Consider the following 24,272-nt stretch of genomic DNA (forward strand, 5'->3'; position numbering starts at 1 on the left):
GGTTTCTTATAAAGTTGTATGATGTTGAGGAGATGACGAGCTTCCCCCTAAGTAGGGTAATTATCCTGTTTTTACTCGTAAAATTTAACCCATTGGAAATTCAATTAACCTTCTCAATAGTAAGTTGAGACAGTAACATTTCTACGTAAGAAATCAATTGCTGGTTCCATATTAAGTTAAAAATACACGTAAGACTTTAAGAAAATATTTGAACTGCACTTAAAATCTGATGAATACATTATTATCCTTAAACATTAATAATGTTGGATGCAGAGTAAAAATGAATAATAATACACACTCCGATGCATTTTATGAAATTGTATTCCCATGTACTCGTCACGGCTCCAGTCACGTGAACATATTGTATTATAGTTTAACCCACGAACAGCTGGATACCTGAAAAGAAAACGAGGTGTGCTAACATAATAAACTAATTTTAGGAGTGTCTACAGACATGTAAGAGGTAGACTGCTCCTTATAAACAGGTGCGCCCTGGCGATCCAGCTCACTTAAAAAAAAGTCAAGGGCCAAAAGCTAGTGAGTACTTCTCTGTCGTATTCTTGCGGAGTAAGAAAAGTAATAATGATCACTACTATAAATATTGTCATTATAATCAACATCGTCATCATCATTATCATGTAGCCCCATCGCTTCTCTCGCAGACTGGTTTATGAAAATATAATCCAATAACAGGACGAGTTGCTCGGAATTAAAAAAAAGGTTATTTAACATGTTGAAAATGTAAACTAAATGATATATGATATTATTGGTCATCACTTGATGAAGATCCGTATTGGGTCGATTAAATAAAAAAAACTGTCAATAAAATAGTCGATTTTCACTCTATTCATTTTTTAGAAACATGACAGTCGTTTCGATATCAGAGTATTTTCTTCAGACGTGTGTTCAACAAGACTAAACGATATACTACACTTATATTCAAAATATACACACTTATTGTCAAATTTCCACAACGGAAAATTACATACTTTACAGAGTCAACCTAAGTGCAATTAAATACAATACATATTTAACAAAAGTAAACAATGAAGACTTAACATATCATCCAATAAAATGTCAGAATTTTTCCATTCATCAATCTCTAATGATTCTAATAAATATAATATCTTGCGTTTATTACATGTGTGCAAATTTTTGAAATTTTTATTATAAATGTGTTTACATTCTATTAAAAGGTTCGAATAACTGGAAGTATCTAAACTCTTTTCATAAGTATTTTTGTGCTCTTTCAATCTACATTTTAATATGTTGCAGACGACTTAACAATGGGTGATCATATGAGCCCACTTTTAGCCGAAATTTTTATGAACCATTTGGAAAGAAATATTATAAAAATAAATTTTAGTCGTAAATTATTGTTTTGGTACTGTTACGTAGATGATGTAGTTTGTTGTCTGACTGACACAAATAGACAGTTAGATACATTTTTTAAACACATTTACTTATTACAAAAAAATGTTGAATTAAGAATAGAATAAGAAAACAATAAGAAAATTAGTTTTTTCGATTCAACAATACAAAGAGTGAATGATCAACTTGAATACAGTATTTTTCATAAACCCACCCACACAGACACTACAACACATAATGATTCAATTCACTCACATTCACATAAAATGTCCCCCTCCTAAAGTTACATCTCTAGAATTCTCTCCATACCTTTAAACTCTGAAAATGAGAATTAAGAATAAAATATCATTAAATAAAAAATGTATAATAATAACTATAATCCTTCTATTATAGATAATATGGTTGAAAAAATTAATTATGAAATAGCTATAAAAAGTCTAAAGAAGGTACTGTGATACTGAAACAGCCATAACATTTCGAAAAAACCTATTAAGTGAAGATCAACTATTGTAATGACAGTATCTTTTATTTCATCAACCTAAACTAAATAATGTTGATTGCAAAGAAAGCTTTCGAAATAGTCGATAGAACTTTATGTGACCTATGTCTTTGCAATCACAATAATTTCTTGGATTGCCGTCCATGATATCCATGATATGATATTAGGTACGGAGTAGGTCTGTCTCCATCGCTAGTACAAAAGTACAATGTAGGTGACAATGATTGAGTTCTATGAAACATTGTTTGAAAAGAGATTTTTGATTTAACTGTACTTTTGTACTTAAATTTTGATTAATTTTTTTTGCATAAATATTTGAATAATTTTCTTATAACTAATGAGATAAGATACCGATAAGTACAGTGAGGGTTAAAAAATAACTTTTAAAAAGTGTACTTATTTTAACGCAGACAATAAAAGTGCATTAAGGTGGCTCATGACGATGGTGCCGTATTTAGGCGGGGCCCCGTACGAGGTCTTAATCAGATGGATATTTATTAAATGAATTTTCGTAGAGATGTACTCAACATTAAGTACGTTGTCGTGTATGTAGGTTAAAATAAGGTAGATAGTAAAATTTCGTTGAACAAAGAAATTTTGCTTTGCTCGAGGTACTCAAAATGATACATACGTTACTATCCAAAAAGACTGCATTCGGATCTGCTTCATAGCCTTTTCTGTTAATTTTTATTTAAACTCTATATTGTCGATAAAATACGTAAGACTTTTTTTTAATGATACACTAATTTATCAGATAAAAATAAAATAAAGTAGTCAATAAAAAAAACATTGCTTTCCATATTTAATATCAACCACATCATTCGTCATTTAAATTTTGCGCGCAAATGTCGAGCATCTGTTAGTACACGACAGACAGATCATTTTTTCTGATTGCAAACACGGTCACCTTCTCAATTAAATATTTAATAATATTGCCTGGTAAGTCCTATTTTTCTTTGCGGTATTTTAAAGCTAATGATTTCTTCTATCTGTACCTCGTTTTATGATAAGAGTTAAGGTATATTTAAGAAGATGTCACAACATAATTGATCAAAGTTCAATGGTCTCCATGTACATGCATGTTGAACATGAATTTTCCAGCAACTTGTTTTGACAAAATTTTGCCTAGTGAAGTGATTTTCAATTTTGAGAGGTGATTCGTTTTATATCAAAGTACGAATCCTCCAAGTTTCAGTCATAGTTAAGGTAGTTCACTTTCGTAATGAGTTACATAACACACAAAAGAATTGTGTCAGGAGAAGTGAAGAGATGGTGGGAGTCAGTTGAAGGGTCAATCCAATATTTATTGGGTTAAAATTACGTTGATATAAGACGAATTTTCCCTTAAGAAATTGTTCCCAATTCCCTAAGCAATTTTTATGTTGATACGCAATTCAAGTATAGTTGATGGCTTGTGTAACTGTACAAAATAACAAATTAAAAAAATATTTCAATACAATATTGAAGCAAAAATTATAACTGGAGAAAAAATTGGAACAAAAGTTTTTTTACTAAAAATAGTTTTTAATGCAGAAAATTCATCATCATTACCTTTTATTTCATACAGAAAATAGTTTTCTTTAGTCTTAGCATTTTTAATAACTATCAATAAATCTCAAGGTCAAGGTTTTAATAATGTTGGATTATATATATAAAACCACTGTTTTCGCACGGTCAATTATGCATCGCATTTTCGAGGTGCAAAAATAAAAATGATATTTATGTTAAAATAGAACATGATAATAATTTAAAAATAGAAAATATTGTTTAGAAAGAAATTTTTGACGTTAACTAATCTAAAGTATATAAAAAAAATTTAATTTCTTAACGTTAGCAAAAGTATCAAATTGTCTGATATATTTTTTAACAGTTTATTTAAATAATAAATAAATTAAATCATCTTTTAAAAACTGTTTCATGACGATGCGAATTATTTGACATATTTCAATAAATGTGATTTCTACCTTTTCGTGGTAAATAGGGCTACAAGTAAGTTAAATATTCTATAAGTTTATTTGTTGTTATTGATTAAGTATAATAATATAATCACAATTATGCAACTAATAAACTTTTAGAAAATTTAAGAAAAAATAACCAACGCACCATAGCACTACCTCAACGGTAGTGTGGAAATGTACTAATGTGCTAGAAATTAGAAGCTATCTTAAAACCGTAAGGATAGCTGGGACAGAAGGTGCGAATAGTCATATAACTAGAAATGAGATAAAAACTGATATAATGTAACCTTATTTATAGATGCGGCTGAAGTGTGACTGGAGGAAGTTCTTTAAAATTGTGTTGGATTATCCGGTTATCGGATTATACAGTTATTAGAGGGGGCGGAAAAGGACTAAACAAAAATTCAACCTCATAAAAATAAGTAAAAACTGACAGTATGCTAACAAATTATACAGCTAAAATAATTATTACATTCGAAAAAGAGATAGTAACGTGGATAACTAAGGGTGAATAGTGGCTGTTTAAAAATTGTGAGAAGGCTGAGAGGTTTCCTTAAAAAGTGTAAGGAAAGCTGAGAGTAGGGGTACAAAAACTAATTAAATTAAAAATGACATGATTACTGATATAGTTTTACTTCATTTAGAGATGATGCTGATGGAAGGCTAAAGAGAGTTCTTTTAAATAGCAAGGGAGGCTTATTTTCTTATAAAATTATGAGGGGACTGGAGGGGCGCAGAGGAGGAGGGGGCTAAACAAAAATTTAACCTAATAAAAATATAGTTAAAACTGATAGAATTTTACCTTATTTAGAGGTGGGGCTGAGGGGGGACTAAAGTGGGGCCGAGGAGGAGGGGTGGAAAGGGGGTCATGTGGAAGGATCCTCCAAAATCACTATATAATATAGGAAGATATATGTTGGATCACAAAAATACATTGGAACACGTAACTATGAACTATATAAAAATAATTGTACTTGTAAGATATTGTAATTTTAGGGTATCATTTCAGATTTTTTTTCTTAACCCCTCTTTACCAGCTTTTGAAACAAGATAAATTTTCTTAATTATCCAGTTATATTTAGTGGGTTCAATATTTGTTCACCTTTTCTTTATCACCCTTTTTTTTCTTTTTCAGCCACCCTTATATCTTCTTAGTTCCTCTCGGTCTGTTATGAGTACAAGGTAAAATATGTTTTGTTTGTTCGTAGTTCAATTTAGTTAAATTTTTCAAATAACCCTTTTTAGTTCCACCTCCACCCCCCTTATTTTTACAATACCCCTCAGTATTAATAAGGTCCTGACATTATTAGGTCAAACTATCACAGATTACCTGCTGTTTCTTTAGGTTCAATTTATCAAATAACACCATATTTTCACAGCTCAGCACTACTTTCTTTACAACCCTTTGGTCTTACTTTAGCCTCCTTCAATATAAAGTGAAATTATTCAAGTTTACCTTTTTTTGATTAGGTTAAATTACTCACGCATCTCTCACCCCTTTAAGTTTTTAGATACCCTTTTTTCCTCACTTTAGCCTCTATTTTTATAAGGTAAAACCACTACAGTTTGATTGTTATTTGATTTAGTTACATTTTTTGATTTATCTATCTACTTCATTGTATAATTCTTAATGCTTTATTCTGTTGGCTAATCATGCAATTGGAATGTTTCTTTAAAACAAAACTTTTACATAAAATTTTTTGTAGTTAAACGCATTTAAACACCGTAGTGAGTTATTTATTAGGCTATCTTTCATGACGATGTCAAGTTATAAATTAAGAAAATCCAAATACTTTAAGTAGGTTTTTTAATAACTAGGTCATTTTAACGATCGATGGTTATCTTCGAAGTACGAAAACCATAAGAACAATGGCAAGTTACTTGAATTTTTATGAAATGTTTCTTCAACATACTTCCACTTAAAAAATTCATTATCAATGTATAATCATAAATTACTTAGATCGCTGAGTTGAATAAGGCGTGGATTCACAGCTTTTTCATCAAAAACACGCTAAAAACGGTTTAAGTTTTCGATCAAATTATTTTGACGCTATTGTTTTGTTGTATGATTAATTGTTTATAGCTCTTTTATTGCACAAAACGTTAATCATCTAACTACATGAGTGCGTCTCTTACTTATTGCACATGGTTAGAAAAATAAAAAATAAGATTATATTACAATTGTTTGTCATCTTGATTTTGATTTTTTTTCTTGAGCTCCGGATTATGTCACAAAATCACGCTAGAAAAATCTGGCTCAAAAATTATTTAACGATAAGACCATATTTTCTGAAGCATAAGTCTGAAAAATGATAAACTGAGCAATTTTTGATACAGGTTTATTCTTTTTGTTATTCCATTGACTTCATAGTCCATCTTTGTCGGTAAAGTTGTAGAATAAGATTGAAGAGACTATGTTAAACCAAATTACATCAGACGTACTGATAAAAATAGTTTACTTTTTACTATTTTAACAGTTTAGTATGCGAATGTGAAGGAAATCGTAGCGTGGTTGCCAAGGCTTTGCCTGTTGCTCAAATTATCTCGTACTCTCCGACGCTACTCAATAGAGAACCAAACATGAATATTTGTCTTTCCCTAAACTTTTATGCACTCTACATCGGGTGTGAATATCTGTATTTCTTGCACATGTAGAGTGTGCGTAAGACTGAAGAAAAACAGATACCCATGCTCGTTTCTTTATCTTTTTTTACCTGAACTTCAGCAGCTAGGCCTAAGTAAGCTATCCATTCTTATTATGTGTCTGTGGACCACATTGACTCCTCAAGTATTTCGTGAAATGTTCAGCTATTTTTCCTAACACCTTACGTTTTCTGTACGCAATAATTTCTGATGGTGAGTACGGCGATTTAAACGATGATTAAAATGAAGTAAAGAAAAAAGCAAAACATACTGCTTCAAACACACTGACAGACAAATCCAAAAAAGTTGGATGTAGAAACCTAGCCATAACATATTTTATTTCTGATCATAATCCACCTTATTATCAGGTAAAAAATTGTCATACGTAGCAATTGAAAAAGTGTCATCTCGACCAGGTCTAAAACCTGGGTCTCTTTTTAGCCAGGAAAGTGCGTTACCAGTTCCACTACTAAGGTCTCAGTGACGTCCTTTTTTCAATTGCTCATTTAAACTTTTTTATGATTTTTTTGACTACACCTGCTCTATGATATACACAAATATTAAAAAATTAATGAGGACAGAAAAGCGCGTTACCAAGAAAGAGATTTCAGGTTCAAGGACTGCTGGAGGTAAAACTTTTTTTTAATTACTACGGACGACAATTTTTTTACAAACCAGTAGTTTTAACTGCAAAATTAAGTACCTCGCTAAAACTCATCATGGAGGAAAAATATCGATAAATTTAATTAATCACGTTACTACTTTCCCATTAATAAATTAAATTCATTTTCTAATATTTGTGTAAATCATAGAAGCAAATTTTTATTCTTCAGTAAATGATAAATAATTTAACAACAGTTTTAAACATTTTTTTTAAGGTTTATGTCAGTAAAGAAACGATCTTGTAACATGGTTACAATTGAAAAAAACTGCATAGCCGGGATTTGAACATTTAGACGACTCGTCCAGTGTGAGACACAAACGAGGAGAAGCAGTTTTCATATCTACATTTTGGACAGAAGATGGAGCTTAGGTTCAACTATAGGTACACTTTATTATTACTTTATCACTTTAGTAGATCTAAGTCCTATTTAAAGGTTTTCAAGTTTATTCCCAATTGTCATCACACTGGATTAGAACTATTTAAAGCGATCTTAGAGGAGTTTAAAAAATACGATATAGATTTTTTTTTTTTTTTCATTTTTATAGTGCTCTACGTTCGGCTCCTTTAATAAGGGCACAACTATGGGCACTTAGCAGTTAGGAAAGGGACAGGGAAAGGGATGGGAGGCCCTTTCATTACTGGGAGGGGGTAGGGAAAAATTAGGCAATTTTTGCTGCGAGAAGGTCGCCTAAATCCTCCTCGAGGAGCATTGCGTGGTGAAAAAGCACATGTAAAAAATCACAGAGGTACTTACCCGGAAAGTTGCACTCGCCGAGAATCGAACCACGGTCTCCCACGTGCCAATCCACGACCTAGTCGACTGAGCCACCACGCACTCTACGATATAGATATTACTCATTTTTGTGGGAAATGCTATAATAATGCTGGCAATATAGCAGGCATTTACTCTGGTGTTGAAAGCTAGATTTTTAGAAGTCAACCCATTGACCGAATGGATTTTATGTACCTCACTTTTTCTTGATTTAATCGGAAAATGGGGAGCTTAATCGAACCCGTTAGCTCTAAATTAAAGATATTGAACAAAAAGTGCACAGTCTAATTCCTAACTATCCAAATGATTTTGAAAAAAATAATTTTTTCTTCGAATGCCAACGTTTACCATCACATTTAATTTTACTGAATATTCAGGAAATTTTCTTCGAAGAGTTACATACAATGTTCATGGATAATGGATTATCACAGCTTTATATGAATATATAATTCACTCTCGTATGAATATATCCTAAACAATATTTTTAAGTATGATGATGGCCAATTGCACGGGGGAAAGGTCATTTTCCGTCATGAAAAGGGTACATAATTTTTTAAGATCATCTCAAACTCAAGACCAATTAAACGATTTATCCCTTCTCTGTATTGAAACAGAACTAACGCTTTCGTTAAATGATGATATACTTATTGAAAAGTTAAAAAAAAAGCTCTGAAAAAGATTTTTTAATTTATAAACTAAAAAAAAAAAAAAAATGATTTAAGAAAAAGATACGTCTTTTTATTCAAAATAAATTATTTTTAAAATTAAAAGATTCTTACTTTTAATGTGAAATTCCTATTTACTAGTTGATTGATTCCAATTAAAAGTGGAATAAAGGCACATATTTTAAAAAATCTCTACCCTTACAGAGGATGGTAGCTGGTGGTTAGCGTAGAGCGGCAAAATTGTTCATCCGACCCTGCTACCGGTTGATTAAGAGTCTTGATTGTATAAAGTACTTATTGGAGGACGAAGAGGACTGGAAAGGTGTCTGAAAGGGCTGGAGTGATAACTTAGAGAACCAAGAGTATTTTTTTAAAACGTTTTGGGAGGATCAAATGATTAGCCCCTCTATCGTACAGGAGTAGCCGATCCTACGAGGGACTAAGATAAAAATTTCGTGCATCTAAAGTGATATACGGTTATCCTTAATTTCAATGATATGAAAATATGTATCTGTGTTACACTGCCCATATATCAGTCTAAAATTACGATTACGAACTTTTTATAATAGTTCCGACTACTAAACATGCGACAGAAAAATTTTTTCTACATTGGGTTAACATTAAACATATAATAAAACATACCTGCTGACAAGAATATTCCTCCACTTGGTAAAAATAAGACACTCTCAATAGGTCCATTATGATTGACACTAAGTACTTTCTTACTTAATCTGGTATCGTACATATTTACAATACCGTCATAACTACCAGATAAATAGATATTAGGTGAAACTGGACTGACATGTCCAGCTCTTACGTAGTCAACGTGATCTTCAAAAGAAATAATTTTTTTTTCACTGGGAATATCCCAAAATGCAGAAGACTTGTCATCCGAGAATGAAACAATGTGTTGTTCATCCACAGTAAAAAAAGTTCTATGAACTGGTGCTGTATGTCCACTAAATATTCTTAAAAGATTTTTTGTGTCAACATCAAATAGTTTAATAAGAGCTTCACTTCCTCCTATACATAATAAGCGCCCATCTCGTCGAAAAGTACCTCCATATGCAACTTCTTTGAATCGATTTAAATTTTTAGTAGCTAACTTGGTAATAGAATTATAAATTTGCACTCGACAAGAACATGTAACTGCAAAACGATGAGTTTCGACAGGGGAAAAATCTATGTAATCGATTGGTCCGAATTCTTTAACGAGGACTGGTATCTGTAAATAGTAATAGAATTTGTGGTTACTTTTCAAAATAAGCACAACATGCTTCTGTAGATAAATATTTTAAGAGATACATGAAGATGTTTCTATGATTTGCGTATAACTCTGAGCTACTAAAATCAAACATCTTGAACTTTGTAAAATTATAACTTTTATTTGGTACAGAGTCAACTGCACATAATTGATTAAATAGTTAAAAAAGTAATTGATTAAAAAAGGTTCATCACTACAATAGTCGTTACCATAAAGGTTCTAATAGTTATTTAGCATCAGGTAAATTTACCATTAATATTAATATCCTCAACTATCACTGCTGAATAACACCACTTTTCTGCATTTAATGTGCTTAGCTGAGCTTTGCATAATCAGATTGTGTATGCAAAGAATCACTTTTACTCGGTTGATTAGTAATAATCATGTTGGAGGTTGATCAAAACTTGTGATACGAATTGTGTTCATGGAAAAATTTGAAAAATTAATAATATTACAAAATTATATAATAAAAATATTTGAATAAGAACTTTCGGGCTTATAATTGCCAAATAATGTTTCTCCACGTTTTTCGTGAAATAAGCTGTAGAAAGAAATTTTATTTTGGTACAAGATTTCAGGCACAAAAGTTTTTAGGTAGTATGAGTACTAACTCAAGAGCACATTATACGTATGCTGAATGTCTTACCAGGGCAGTTCATGCAGTCGCAACTGAATTTGGAAAAGGATATTTACAGTTAGAATTTTATGACCATTTTATGCTATCATGAGAGTCAAAAACAGAGACTAACACAAAAATTTTGTAATATAAATTAAAAATACAAAAATACAGTAATGAACACTAAAAACTCTTATGTATAAGACCTTGTAGAGTAAATTTATTAATTTTTTATGGCTCTACTTATAGTAATACGGTCACATATGAGTAATTCATTCTGACGTTAAATTACAATACTTCTCCAACGAAGCGGCTGCCTTTATCAAAATTTTGATACGTCACGTTATTGACTATTTTAAGGGATGAAAATAACGAGGTCAAAAAAAAGAAATTAAAAGATGAAACAATAAGTAAGAAAGGAAAAAAATAAATGAATAAAATAATAGAAGGATGATATATATTTACTAGACAAAAATGGGAAGAAGTAGACTGTACATACGTTGGCAGAAGAGGTAAGTCAGTAATAGACTATATTATAAGTAGTCAAGAAGCCTTCGATCACATAAAAAAACTAAAGATAGAACAAAGAATAGAGTCAGATTACATACCACATGCAGTATGTTACGAAAACAATAGAAGGAGAAATAATAGAAAGGAGAAAGAGAAGGAAACATCAAGAAGGAAATGGTTATAAGAATTGATCGACTAACAGTAGTAATAATGCAAAAACTAAAATTGGAATGAAGGCAAGGTAGAGAAAAGATAGAAAAAATAAAAGCTATAGTAGAAGAATCAGTGCCTGAAAATAAAAAACAGTTAAAAAATTGGAAATTAGTTGGAAGTTAGCAGAAAGAACGTAGTATGACAGAGAATACAGGACAGGAAAGGCTGAGAAAAATATTCAAACTATGAAGGAAAAAAAGGTAGAGATAAGGAAACAAAAAAATCCAAGAAATGCAACATCAGAAAGACAAACCTGGAATTATATGAATAAATTAAGGAAAAAAAAAAGGCGTGAATAATAAAACCGATATCAAAGAAAGGTAATTTTATGAAAAAGTTAGGTAGTGAAGGCGAAAAAGTTGTGATGATATAAGAGGCAAGAGAGAAAATTTAAAAGTATACAAAAGCGCAGCGGATAAGGAACAATAAAACAAAGACGAGTTCGAGAGGCTGATACCAAGGTTAAAACAAACGAAAGCACCAAAAGAAGATAAACTAGAAAACGAATTATAAAAAAATATGCCAAAATAAGTATGTACAGTGATATGAAAGCAACTGATGAAAGGATGGGAAAAAAAGGATACCAGTACACTGGAGAAAGGGTGTGATGTGCCTAATTTATAAAGGAGATGAAATAGAGAAGCTGAATAACTTTGGAGGTGCAAAATTAACCTGTACGACTTATAAAATATATGCAAGTATGTTAAATAAATTACTAAATAAAAAGGTTACAGAGAAATAAGCAAAAAGTCAATTAAAATTCAGAGAAAGAAGATGGTAATACTCAAGTAATCTGTCAAGCTTAAAAAACTAATTCGTCTGAGAAATGAAATTATTTTTTGCTTTAATACATACGTTTCTCTAATTAACTATAATTATTGAAACTATAGTAAAGCATCATTTTCCAGAGCAGCTACATTAATATCTATAATATATTGCGAACGATTAAGAGATTCGATAGCTTAGTAGTTAGCGTGCTATCCTCCTAGGGAGATACTCTAGGGGTCATGGGTTCAAATCCCGTCAAAAAATATTGAGATTTTTTCTCCGGCTTTTTCAATGGAATGAGTATCCAGGATGCCGAACACCACTTATCCGAATTAACAAACAAACAATCGATTTTTCTGGTGATGTTTGGACCTCTAGAGGCTCTCTTTTCGAAGGAAAGCCAACACCTGGCCAGCTCATCAGGTGAAGTCACTGTTGGTTATAAAAAGGTCGGTACAATGAGTTAGATGGTTTATTGGAAAATATCTTTCCGTTAAACTTGATAATAGCTGGGGTGTGTTTGAGACAATCGCTGCGCCCTGTAAATAGTACCCACTAGAATGGATGACCGAGTCGTCTAAAAGGAAACTCTCCAAAGGGCCTACATAAAAGACTCGCATACTTGGAAAAATAGAGGATGGTATTCACGGAAAAAGAATAAGGAAGGTAGAGGTTAAGGATATAATATACATAAAAACCCTGCAAGGGTATACGTTGGAATCTTAATACAATACAATACATTGCAAACGATTAAAATATATTTATTGAATATTTAAAATTTTTTAATTACGTTTTATTTGCAGTATTCATTAGAATTTCAAATATTAAAATAATTTATATCAGCAGAACAATACATGTACATAACTAATAAAAACCAAGAAATTATTAATATGTAAGTGTACTCATCAACATCAGAGTACAAGGGCTTGATACTGTAAGGTGGTACTATCAATACGCGTACCACGGTTCAGTTTTTGATGAAATTCAATTTATTAATAGATGTTAATGTAAAAGTGATACAAGTACAATTTTGTAAGGCTACACTACATCGACATCAACATGTAGTGTATTAAGTTAGATACAGAAGTCTATGGGGATTTACGTATTTCCCTGGACCAAATCAAAACTACAATTCAGATTTCAGTACAAATAAGTAGATACACGATGTACGATACATAAGTAGACCTAAAGATATAACTCGACCTTTACTCCTTTCCAACCTCTCACGACCGTCACCCATCTGTGCTTCGAGCTCTATAGTATCAAGTATAAATTTTAACAAAAAGTTAAACTTGCTTGGCATAGAAAAAGTTCCTCGCATGTAAGGGTGCAATATAATAGCACGTACACACACGAAAATAAATAATTACGCTTAAATTGTCGGATGGAGTGTTAGAATTCGATGGATTTTTGAATTTCGTTGCTTTGAATATAAAATGTTTTATGTTGAGTTATTCAAACTAATTTGTATCAGTCATATAATTACTCTCTTTTTCTTTATAAATTTGTTTACAATTGTTATCAATTTTCAATCTCTTAGGAATACGAAATAATTTGATTGTTCTATTTTCAATCTTCATTAACAACGGAACACATTTTTTTTTGCAAAGCTTGTTATTTTTCAATTTTTGAATTTTAAAGTTCATCCATAAGCTATCAATATTTTTTAACATCGTTTATTATGTTGGTTTTACACCCATGCTTGACCACTAGAAGTGTTTGCCTGAAATCGTCACTGGAAATAATCAATTTACCACCAAATGGCGATGCATTATTACTTAATTTTTTTATCTTACAATAATAAGTTTCCTTTACAAAAGAAAGGAAAAAAAAAAAAAAAAAAAAAAACAAGTGGACAGTGTGTGCTTGGGTATCCAAGTATGCAGTTATACTTCTACAAAATTTTATGGCAAACAATACAAATTTCAAGTATAAAAATACCTTGTATCAAACAATATTGTGTTTGAAGGTGGTGCAATTATCGTGGAAATTAGTATACCTACGTTAATTGGGTATAACTTTAATTAATATTTAATGAATTAACGATTATAAACAATATGTTACGGGACGATGCAATAAAAACAATGTATAGGCTGGCTAGTACAAGACTGTGCACTTTCATCGAATCTTCGGATGATATTAGATCAACTTCCTACTGCTTACGCTGATAAGATCTGTGACATCACGCTCACATCTATCACATACAATACCACACTTATTGCTAGTACATATTTAATACTAAAAATGTTATTAAAAAACCATCTTGTAGTACAGCTTTTGACTGTACCATTATATTATATATGTTACATTTGAAAAAATTGATATTTAATATGTAACCTTCTGAAAAAATCATGTTAAATAATATTTATATGATTTGTAGGAATCTTCCAATTTTTTAGGTATCAAAGATTACATTTAGATAATATAATAACAAACCTATCGAATTTTCAAATATACCTATACGTTGGTTTTTAAATGAATTTAGAAGGAGGAGAGGAAGTGTGCGTAAAAGCACAAATGTGAGTACACACACATGAGTAAAACAAGTGCTAGCTTTACTGTTCCCATTAGCTTTCCTCTCACTTCTCTGAACTTTTCCCCCACTAACTATGTGAAGAACGTCCTTATGTCAAAAAGTAACTTAAATCACGAATGAAAAAATCGTAAAAGAATAAAACATAATAACAATTAATCATCGTATTTGTAAAGTACAAAAAAGATTTTCTTAATTTATGAAAATTTTGGTAAAATATAAAAAATTGTGTAAGCAGTTATTTATTTACTGTAAAATTAAAAAATTAAATATATAGAAATTAATATTTGTTAATATATTGAAAAGGTACTCTGCTAAAGTATACTAATTTTCAAGTTTCCAAGAAACATCTCAAACAAAATTATTCTGAATTTTATTAATTAAATAAAATAATTTACTTAAAAGTTTTTTATTTACATAATTAATAAGTAAACCAAATGAATTAATACACATTCAATAAGAATTTACATAAAAATAAGTTACGAACTACACCATAAGATGCAGCAATCGAGTTTCATATATTGGGCTTGTTCGTAGCAAAGTGGGTAAGGGCCTCAACTAGTGCAGAATGTCCGGGGTTCAAATCTCTTTGGAAACTGTTCACTATATAGTATAGGTAACTGTCAGATAATATGATTTTTAAAATTCTGTTGAGTTCTTAAAAAATCAAAAAGTGTATCTCTAGAGACTGTAGAGATGGATTACCTGAGTAGAAAGCTGTTGATATAGCTTTTAAAATAACAGCTAAAAACTTAGCTGTATTTATGGGTTTTTTTTAGCTGAAAGTTTTAGCTGTGTGCGTTCACCCGGTCAAAGATTTTATTTGCATACATTAATTGAGTGGCCACGTTAGACGTTACTATACAGATAGCAATACCAAAAGTAAAGGTTCAGGTTAATTAATGACCTTCTTTAGTTGATGAAATAAAATATCATTATTGCCGAAAATTATAATAAATTAGCTTAGTCTCCAACTTTTGGTGTTAGAATTTAAAATAAAAACTTTTATCGTAAAAACTATGTTTTAAATTTAGAAATTACTATAGCTGTTGTGATTATTATTAAAGGGTTATTTTATATTGATCAATTTAGTGACTTGAAAATGACTGCCAAAGTGTAGTCAAAACGTTGTCACGACGTAACAAAATTTGAACAGCATCGCTCGTAAAGTTGTTTATTGTCTTTATACATTCCTCGCTAATCTTAGAATACTCTTGGTGTATATAAGTAATAATTCGTTGGCTATAGCAGATTCATTCTTAATTAACATACAACTAGTTACAAAAGACATTAGTTTGAATCTCTCTTGAATCAACCTCAAAAAGTTTTAGTCTGAAATGGATATCTAAATTGATACTCATAGAAGTGGTAATTTTTTTAATAAAACAATTTTTGCAGGAACACAAAATCAATACAAAATGCCCCTCAGTCTCTCCTGGGTCAATCTGCGCAGATACAGGTTATTGTCTAAGTTATGAAAAATGTATATATATAACAAAAAAACTTAATAAGATCTAAATGAATACAAATTTTAAACTCAATAACAGTAAAAATGAAACTGTAGTGTAGTCAAAGTAACCACCTCGGGTCGTGTGGGGATTGGTACTTGCATTATTGTTTCATTAATTTTTTATAATCAAAGCGACCAGTAAGCGGCCTGAATCGTGTGTGTATTAGCGCGTGCGTTATTAATTTATTTATTCTTCATAAATAAAGAGATCAGTAAGCGCCCTTAGTCATGTAGTGATTGGCGCTTGCATTACCATTTCATTTACTTTCTATAATTAAAGCGACCAGTAAGCACCCCGGATCGTGTATGCTGATTGCGTTATTATTTTAAATGTGACGCCTGCATACAACCAGTGCTCTTGTGACATCCCATGTCATATACTAAATATTTATTACTTCAAAAAAAAGAATTTCGTTTTTAAATTATGAAAAATGACATCAAGCAATATACCTACTTCTGCAATCACGTGAGATATAACTTACTTCTATTTAAACAATCTAGTGTCGCAAAACTCGAACTATGCGTGCAACCTCAAACAATCGTATAAAACTCATCTTACAATACGAAATCGCACAAGTACACCAAATGATGTGATTAATCAACAATTTCAACATTCCTTACTGCGGATGTACACAAGAAATGTCATACACAACTTGTAATTAATGTAAAATCCAAGAGATCAGCAGTTTTAACCATCAATTACTGTGAAATTATTGCACCACAACTGTGCTCATGTCAGTTGACGAGAATTGGGTTAAGCTCTGATTGATCGTTCGGATCCCCAACTTGACGCGTCCTCCTGAAATGCAAGAGTATAAAAACTCCTCGCACATAACAATATTCGCCTTTTCTCTTTTATCAAGTGCTCCAAAGTAACTAACAAGGTTGGAGAGTGAGTTCTGTTGCGTATTTTAAGCGGATGTAAGACTTAGTTCGATGATTAAGCTATGTGTTAAAAGCGTGCGTTTCAAGCAAATGTAAGACTTAGTACGGTGACTTAGCTGTGTGAGAAAAGCTCGAGCAAACCAGGCTACAGTAAACTCACCTAAAAAGTGAATCAAGGGGGAACAATAAAGAAAGGACCGTCGACTTAGGTTCCGACGTTAAAAGCAGAAGACTAATCATTGTCATCGCCACGAGTGCTTTCGTGTAGCATTAGGAACATCGTTGTGGTCAACTTTTTAAGATCTCGCGACTGCGTACGCGCAAGCAGCGGCTTACCCACGATCATAGACAACAGTTAAGGTAAGGAAACTATGAATGGTATAACAATGTAAATGCGAATCTGAAACTTTATTATTTATACTATTTGTAAAATTAACCGTTTCTGGCTTTTCTAAGTTTATTAATTCATCAGATAAGACATTAATTCGTTGTTCATTACTATTTATTAAATTATTAAATTATTTTTTTTAATTCATAACATTTTAATTGCTTAATTATATGAATTTTTTAAGAATATAATAATTCTAATTGATTGACACATATATCTTAGATTATAAATAATTATCTTACATTAATAAATAAATTAAATATCAAGGAAAAATAAAATAGACACTGTATGACAAAAACCTTTACAAGAACGTGAGATAAAAAAACGAATAAGATATGCTACTACCGTATGACATAAGACATTAACTCTAACAGTAAGTCAACGCCAGCTCAGCGTACACCACTCCTATTCGCTCCCAGCCGATGCAGAGGTTGCGCCACCTCTAGCCAAAATCAGGCAAAATTTCTTGCATGTAAACAAACGGTTTAGAGCATATATACATGCGTACAGCTGCTTGTGATTGGCACTTGGCAGGCTAGAGATTGAACGACGATCCTCTCCTGCTGTCTTATTCAGCCAATCACAAGCAGCTATACGCATGTATATATGTTCTAAACCGTTTGTTTACATGCAAGAAATTTTGCCTGATTTTGGCTAGAGGGGGCGCAACCTCTGTATCGGCTCGGAGCGAATACATATCGCTTGGTGAAACCTAACAACAAAACGCCGAGTCAACGATTTCAAAGGAAAGTTTACTGTAAGTTAAAGCAAATAAAGCCTTTGGGCCGATGGCTGGTTTCTGACAAACAATAATTAAATTTATTTGTTTGCAGAACAAATGTACGAGTTTTGCCCTTCACTTATAAAAGTTCAGACGTAAAAAATTGGCATTTTTTGTGGGGAACTAAGCCTTTTGTGTAACTTAGAGTATGCTTTAAAAAAATTTTTATTTTCACTTTTATTTTTATTTTATTTTTGTTTTTTTCTAAATTGGTTTATTGTCTTCCTTTATGTATGTTCAAAATTTTTTTTTGTATGTTATGAATCAGACACTTGAGGATATAAACAAAGTTGCAGATGTAGCGACGAGGGTAAAGTTACTTGAACAATACTATAGAGCAAGGGAAGCCGAAAAATCACTTGAATTCCTTGAATTATCTCGTAACGTAGCCCTAAATAATTCAGCTTTACGTTTAAGTCAAGCTGCCTTACACATTCCAATGTATAGTGGTCAAAATACATCTCTCAGAGATTTGTTGCAAGATGTTGAAAATGGTAGGTCCCTTATCTCAAATGCGGAAGAGCTTATGTTTTAGAGAACAGTCATTTCCAGGCTAAAAGGTAGAGCAAGAAATTGTCTAGACGGATTAACAATAAATACATTAGATGGTCTTATAACCCATTATAGTCACACTTTGCTCCTTTTAAAACTTACGCTCAATACATCACTGACAATAATTCTTAGCTGAAACAGGGAGAAACTGTCCGCAACCTTCACGAGAGAATTTCCCAACTCATTAATCAAGGCGCTAGAGCAGCCAAAATAGAGGCCGTTTCCAACAATATTCCTGAAAACCAACAGCTTGATTCCAAGTTATATCTAGAAATGGTTGGCAGTAAAGCATTCATGCGAGGCCTACCCGATAGACTTAAGGCCAACATGATGTCAAACGTGCTAAAAATGATTGCCGGTACTTTACAAGTAGCTTCAGAAGCAGAAGAAGTTGGAAAAATATTATACCTTAATACTCACGCTACCATGTACCATCAGAATTCACATATGTACCTGGCTCAGAAGTTACACCCTACGGCAAGACAAAATCCATTAGTACACCAACAAAACAGACAAGGAAATTTTTATATTTTCAGCCCAATCAAAACAATACACAAGTTGACTATAACGATTTCAATAAGTACAATCGCAGTAATATATCTTATTATTACAACACAAAAATTTTTCCGACTACGTTTAATCTAGACAAAAGAATAGTATCACACCCAGCTCTTCAATATCAAAATAACGACTGAAATGACCAATCAGTAAAACGGTTGCAAAAATCTAATGAAATGCAACCTTACCAGCCTTTGAAAGATTCGTGGAAAAATCATCGAAATTTCGGCCCCACACAACCAGCACAACACCAAAACTAATTATTAGCCTATTTGAATTGCCCCTTTCACACGAGCTTACTGCAGTGTGTATTTGGTAACTCATCCACTTCTCTAATGGAAAATTACCCCTGCACGTGCAAAAACGTTCAGGTACCACGTTTATCGCGAAACGACACTAGCTTTCGCTCAAGGTCAAACTCTTTCAATAATCAGCAAAAATTCATACCCAGTTCTCTAAAACCAGGCCATTCTTTAAACGGGAACGGTGCTCGTTTCCCAGACGCAGTGGCGAGCAAAGACCTGAATCAGCGTCTGCTGACGAACCTATTTGTGCAATCGCCCGAGTGTCCATTGCAAGAAACATTGGCAATGCACCGACGGTAAGACTTAAAATTTCACGATTACATGAATTTGAAAACACTTTTATCATAGAAACAGGAGCGGACGTAAATGCAAGTAACGTTAAATATATTGAATAAAAATTACATTTTTTACGTCTTAGCACAAGAAACACTCTTCAGTGAGACAGGAGTATTAGGAAATTTATTTTTAGCCGAAGAACGGGACAGGTTTTGTTATGACACAAGAGCCTTGATACTAAAAAGAAGACCTATAAGTCCCATTCCATCTATAGGATGAATTGTAATAGTAATCGACAAAGAACGTGGACTTGAATTGCTTGATACAACGACAGAATATATAAGTAATGAAAATAATTTTTACAAAATTAGATAATATTGGCATGAATGAGAAAAACTCGGTATATTTTCCTACTTCTTAACATTTAAAACCTACAGGTATGTGGCGACTCACATCTCTCGTGCTTCAGGCTCTACTCGCCAGGTGGCTAAGCCCCTAATAATTCTCTCCCGTCGAACGGCGAAATTCCCGCACGATTACTATATAAGCGCGATCGAGTCAATTTGATCCCACACCTCTCCTGTGTCTAAGGCAGGGAGCACGTAATCAGCCTTACTGATGAGTCCTGGCGTGCTCTCGGGACGAAACATCTTTTTCTCTCTTGTAGATTACCTCTCGATCTCTATATTGGCGATCCCTGCTCTTTGAACCTTTACGATGCCCCAAAGTGGTGACCCCGACAACGAACAATAACGCAACCTCCTGATACTCTCACGCATTTCCGCATCGTCCACGCCAGGTACACGCAACGCAGCTAATTCCACGCAATTTGCTCAAACCTCTCAACGATACGCACACGTTTTGTACATCGCACAACTCGTGCACGCACGGCAACATGCTCCGCATCTCTCGCAACGGAGCGTGAAAGACCCGGAGATCCAACGAGACTTCTTCTCAACATATTTCTCCCTCTCATGCCTACACACCCTCGACATTCATATCGTCACTTTCTCCCGTTGTGACTGGACGGGAAGTGATGTGGCAACCCACATCTCTCGCACTTCAGGCTCTACTTACCAGGTGGCCAAGCCCCTAATAATTATCTCCCGTCAAGCGGCGAAATTTCCGCATGATTACTATATAACTGCGATCGAGTCAATCTGAGCCCACACCTCTCCTGTGTCTAAGGCAGGGAGCACGTCATTAGCCTAACTGATGAGTCCTGGCATGCTCTCGGGACGAAACACCTTTTTCTTTCTTGTAGATGACCTCTTGATTTCTATAGCTATAACCTTTGGTCAAAATCGTGTATATAAAATACCAGAAAAAATGAGAGTTTCTATAGAGATTCCTATAACGCAAACTAACAGCCACGAGCAAGCATACTTGCACTTAATAAAAAACTACTCCTAGTATATTCATAGGCGAATCAGCAGTAACATACGATGAAGGCCGCTGTTTCACGATGGTTGTAAACACTAGAGAAGAGCCAGTAGAAATCGAGATCCCTCCCCAAACTCTCGTATCTTTTGATTTCGACGATTTAGAAAATTTTCTTGACTCAGATTTTAGCGATGAAGTTCCTAACATAACAACAGACGAAAGAATTAAATACATTACGGAAAAACTTTGCCAGCATAATCATCATAAGACAAGCTATAAATAACTTTGTCGAATAGTAAAAGAGTATGTACATCTATTTTATATCAAAGGTGATGCTGCTCCACGTACGTCGTATGTACAACATAATACTAACCAATATATACCAACGATTGCCGATAAACCTGTTTTTACTATACAATGTAGATACTATCCTGCTTTATACAAGGAAGTTAGAAATCAGATCGATAAATTATTACAAGAAGGAACCATTAGCTATTTTTCTAGCCCGTACAATAGTCCGCTGTGGATTGTCCCCAAAAAGCCACGATCCAACGGAGAAAAGAGACATCGTCTCGTAATAGATTACAGAAAATTAAACGCTAAAACAATTGCTGATGCTTACCCATTGCCTAATATTACAGAGATATTAGAGCAAATTGGTGGATCAAAATTTTTTTCAGTATTCAACCTAGCTAATGGATAACATCCAATTAAAGTATCTCCAGAAGATCCCCATAAAACAGCTTTCAGTACTCCGCACGGACATCACGAGTATACAGGTCCACGGAGGAAGAGTTAAGGAGAGGTGCTGCCTCATAACAGATGACTGCTGCACTAACCACGCAGAGCGCAGAGCTCCGTTGGCGTTGGCTCACATTGGTTTCGGTACTTTCCTACTTATCGGAGAGTACCTCTCCCATACCGTACCGTGGCTGCCCTCAAAAGTGGGAGAGCTACTGCCCCACTCATAAAGTAGCGCTATTGCCCCGTATGGTGCAGTTACTGAACTAAATATCTGAGACAAAGGCTTTCTTATCGACTAAGAGATCTGATCACTTTAATATAGCTCTCCTTTGAGTGCAACAACACCTGATGCATAAAACTTTTGGTTATTATTTTGACGGAGACGAAAAGAAGCAGTATATGTAAGTGTTTATTTATGTATGTATGTAAGCAGTTTATCAATATACATCAGAATCAATAATCATACTGGTAATATATGAATGAGAAATCTGTTGTCTTTAGAAAAGGCGGATGTTGAAAAAAAAGCCTGTATATTTAAATTCATAATGGGTTCAGTATAAGTATATATGACTTGAATGTCTAATTTAAAAAATGTTCTTTAACAATTATGACATGGATTTATCTGTATACAGAATATATACATGAAATAACATGTGACCGCCTCAAAAATACAAATATAGGTTATAGACATGTTATGACTGAAAAATTCTATATTAATCGAAAATTTGAACTATTATATGTACATAAGTAGGTATGTTTTAGATTTTGTGTATTGTGAGAAATTAGAAAAGTGTTGTTGACTCTTCAAAACCCTTTTCAAAAGAGTAACCAGGTTTCAGGTTGCAGACACAATTTATGAAAATTCAAATTCCATGTCAATTTTTTTCTAAGCTTCTTACAAATACAATAAGAGAAAAAACAGCTGTTTTAAATCTATTACTCAAAAAAACAAAATGTACAAGTGACTTGGATGCTCAGAAAAAAAGTTAAATTTGGATGGCACCAGACAGTTTGCAAGAGTTTTGAGCTTCAAGACCCTGAACAAGTTTAATTTGTACATTCCTTAAATTTTTCTCTTTATATACCCTTTATATACTCTATACCATAATCTTTTGAGATCAAAAAGCCAGTGTGTGACATGTACAGAAAGAAGGATTCACCATCTATTAAAATTGAACCAGTTCAGGGACTGAAAACTCAAAATTCTAGCATGCGGTCATTACCACCAAAATCGAACTTTTTTCCTGAGCATCCAATTCACTAGTACCATTAATTTTTTTGAGTAAAAATGCATTATGAACAATTGTCGACTCTTGTGATTTTTATCTGGGAGGCCAAATATAAAAGTATGCAAGAGTCAAAATTATGTTTGTAAAAATATTTTGTAAAAATACACTGACGATAAATACAACAAACAAATTATTTAGATTTTATAAAATGATTTAAAATGAACCAGCACTACATAAAAAATAATTTAATAAAGTTTTAAATCTACTTTGAAAATTCAATGTGCTTGTATTATTTACATACATACATTAATATAATTTGTACAAAAAAAATCAAAGATCTATCTCGTGTGTGTAGAGAAAGAAAGAGAGAGAGAGAGAGAGAGAGAGAGAGAAATGTATACATAGAGTTTAGTTCATTTATATTTATACACAATATACGTATGTATAAGCTCTTTCAAATTACACGAAATACAACTTATCCTCTTTCACGTAGTGGGGTACAGACACTACATATTAGGCGAGCAGCTCTCCTAGTAGTGAGAGCGTATGTATACCATAACGTATAGTAGAGTTACTTTACCTCTACTTACATGACAGAAGCACTCTTACTAAACTGGCACTGCTACCGTACCAAAAGTGGGAGCAAAGCTTTCCCACAACGGAGAGCCTCTAGTCAATGCCAATGGAGCTCTGCGCTCTGCGTGGTTAGTGCAGCAGCCATCTGTTATGAGGCAGCACCTCTTCCAACTCTTTCTCCGTGTATGTTATTTGGATAATACAATGCACCAGCTACAGTCAAAAGACATGGATTCTGTGATATTGGAAATGCAAGGCACAGAACTATTTATAATATTAGATGATATTATAATATGTACCAAAGCTTTAGAAGAACATAAAATAAAAGTAAGAAAATTATTTAGTAGACTATCAAATGCTGGTTTAAAATTACAGCTAGATAAATGCAAATTTTTAACTTCTGAAGTAATATATTTAGGACATAAAACAGGTAGTTATGGAGTAAAACCCAAGCCCAAGAAACTTGAATCAGTTAAAAATTTCCCAACACTTTTATCGACAATTTATTAAAGATTATGCTAAAATTGCAGGGCCTTTAACCCTATTATTACGAAAAAGTCAAAAATTCGAGAAGACTAAGACTCAGGAGAAGAGCTTTAAAAGATTAAA

At 32.8% G+C, this 24,272-nt stretch overlaps 1 protein-coding gene across 1 annotated transcript in view; it reads right to left on the reverse strand.

Moving 5' to 3' along the window:
• The window catches only part of LOC106645770 (U3 small nucleolar RNA-associated protein 15 homolog), a 194,316-nt gene that overhangs the window by 95,546 nt on the left and 74,498 nt on the right, over positions 1-24,272 (reverse strand). Inside the window, exon 2 of the mRNA XM_089594983.1 lies at positions 9,215-9,797. Within this exon, the coding sequence (XP_089451109.1) occupies positions 9,215-9,797 (583 nt within the window). The remainder of the gene's footprint in view (positions 1-9,214; positions 9,798-24,272) is intronic.

The sequence above is a fragment of the Copidosoma floridanum genome, unplaced genomic scaffold (genome assembly GCF_036245765.1).
Source record: "Copidosoma floridanum isolate Cflo_tuat_1 unplaced genomic scaffold, Cflo_Japanese_pri ptg000022l, whole genome shotgun sequence".
Classification (NCBI taxonomy): Eukaryota; Metazoa; Arthropoda; class Insecta; order Hymenoptera; family Encyrtidae; genus Copidosoma; species Copidosoma floridanum.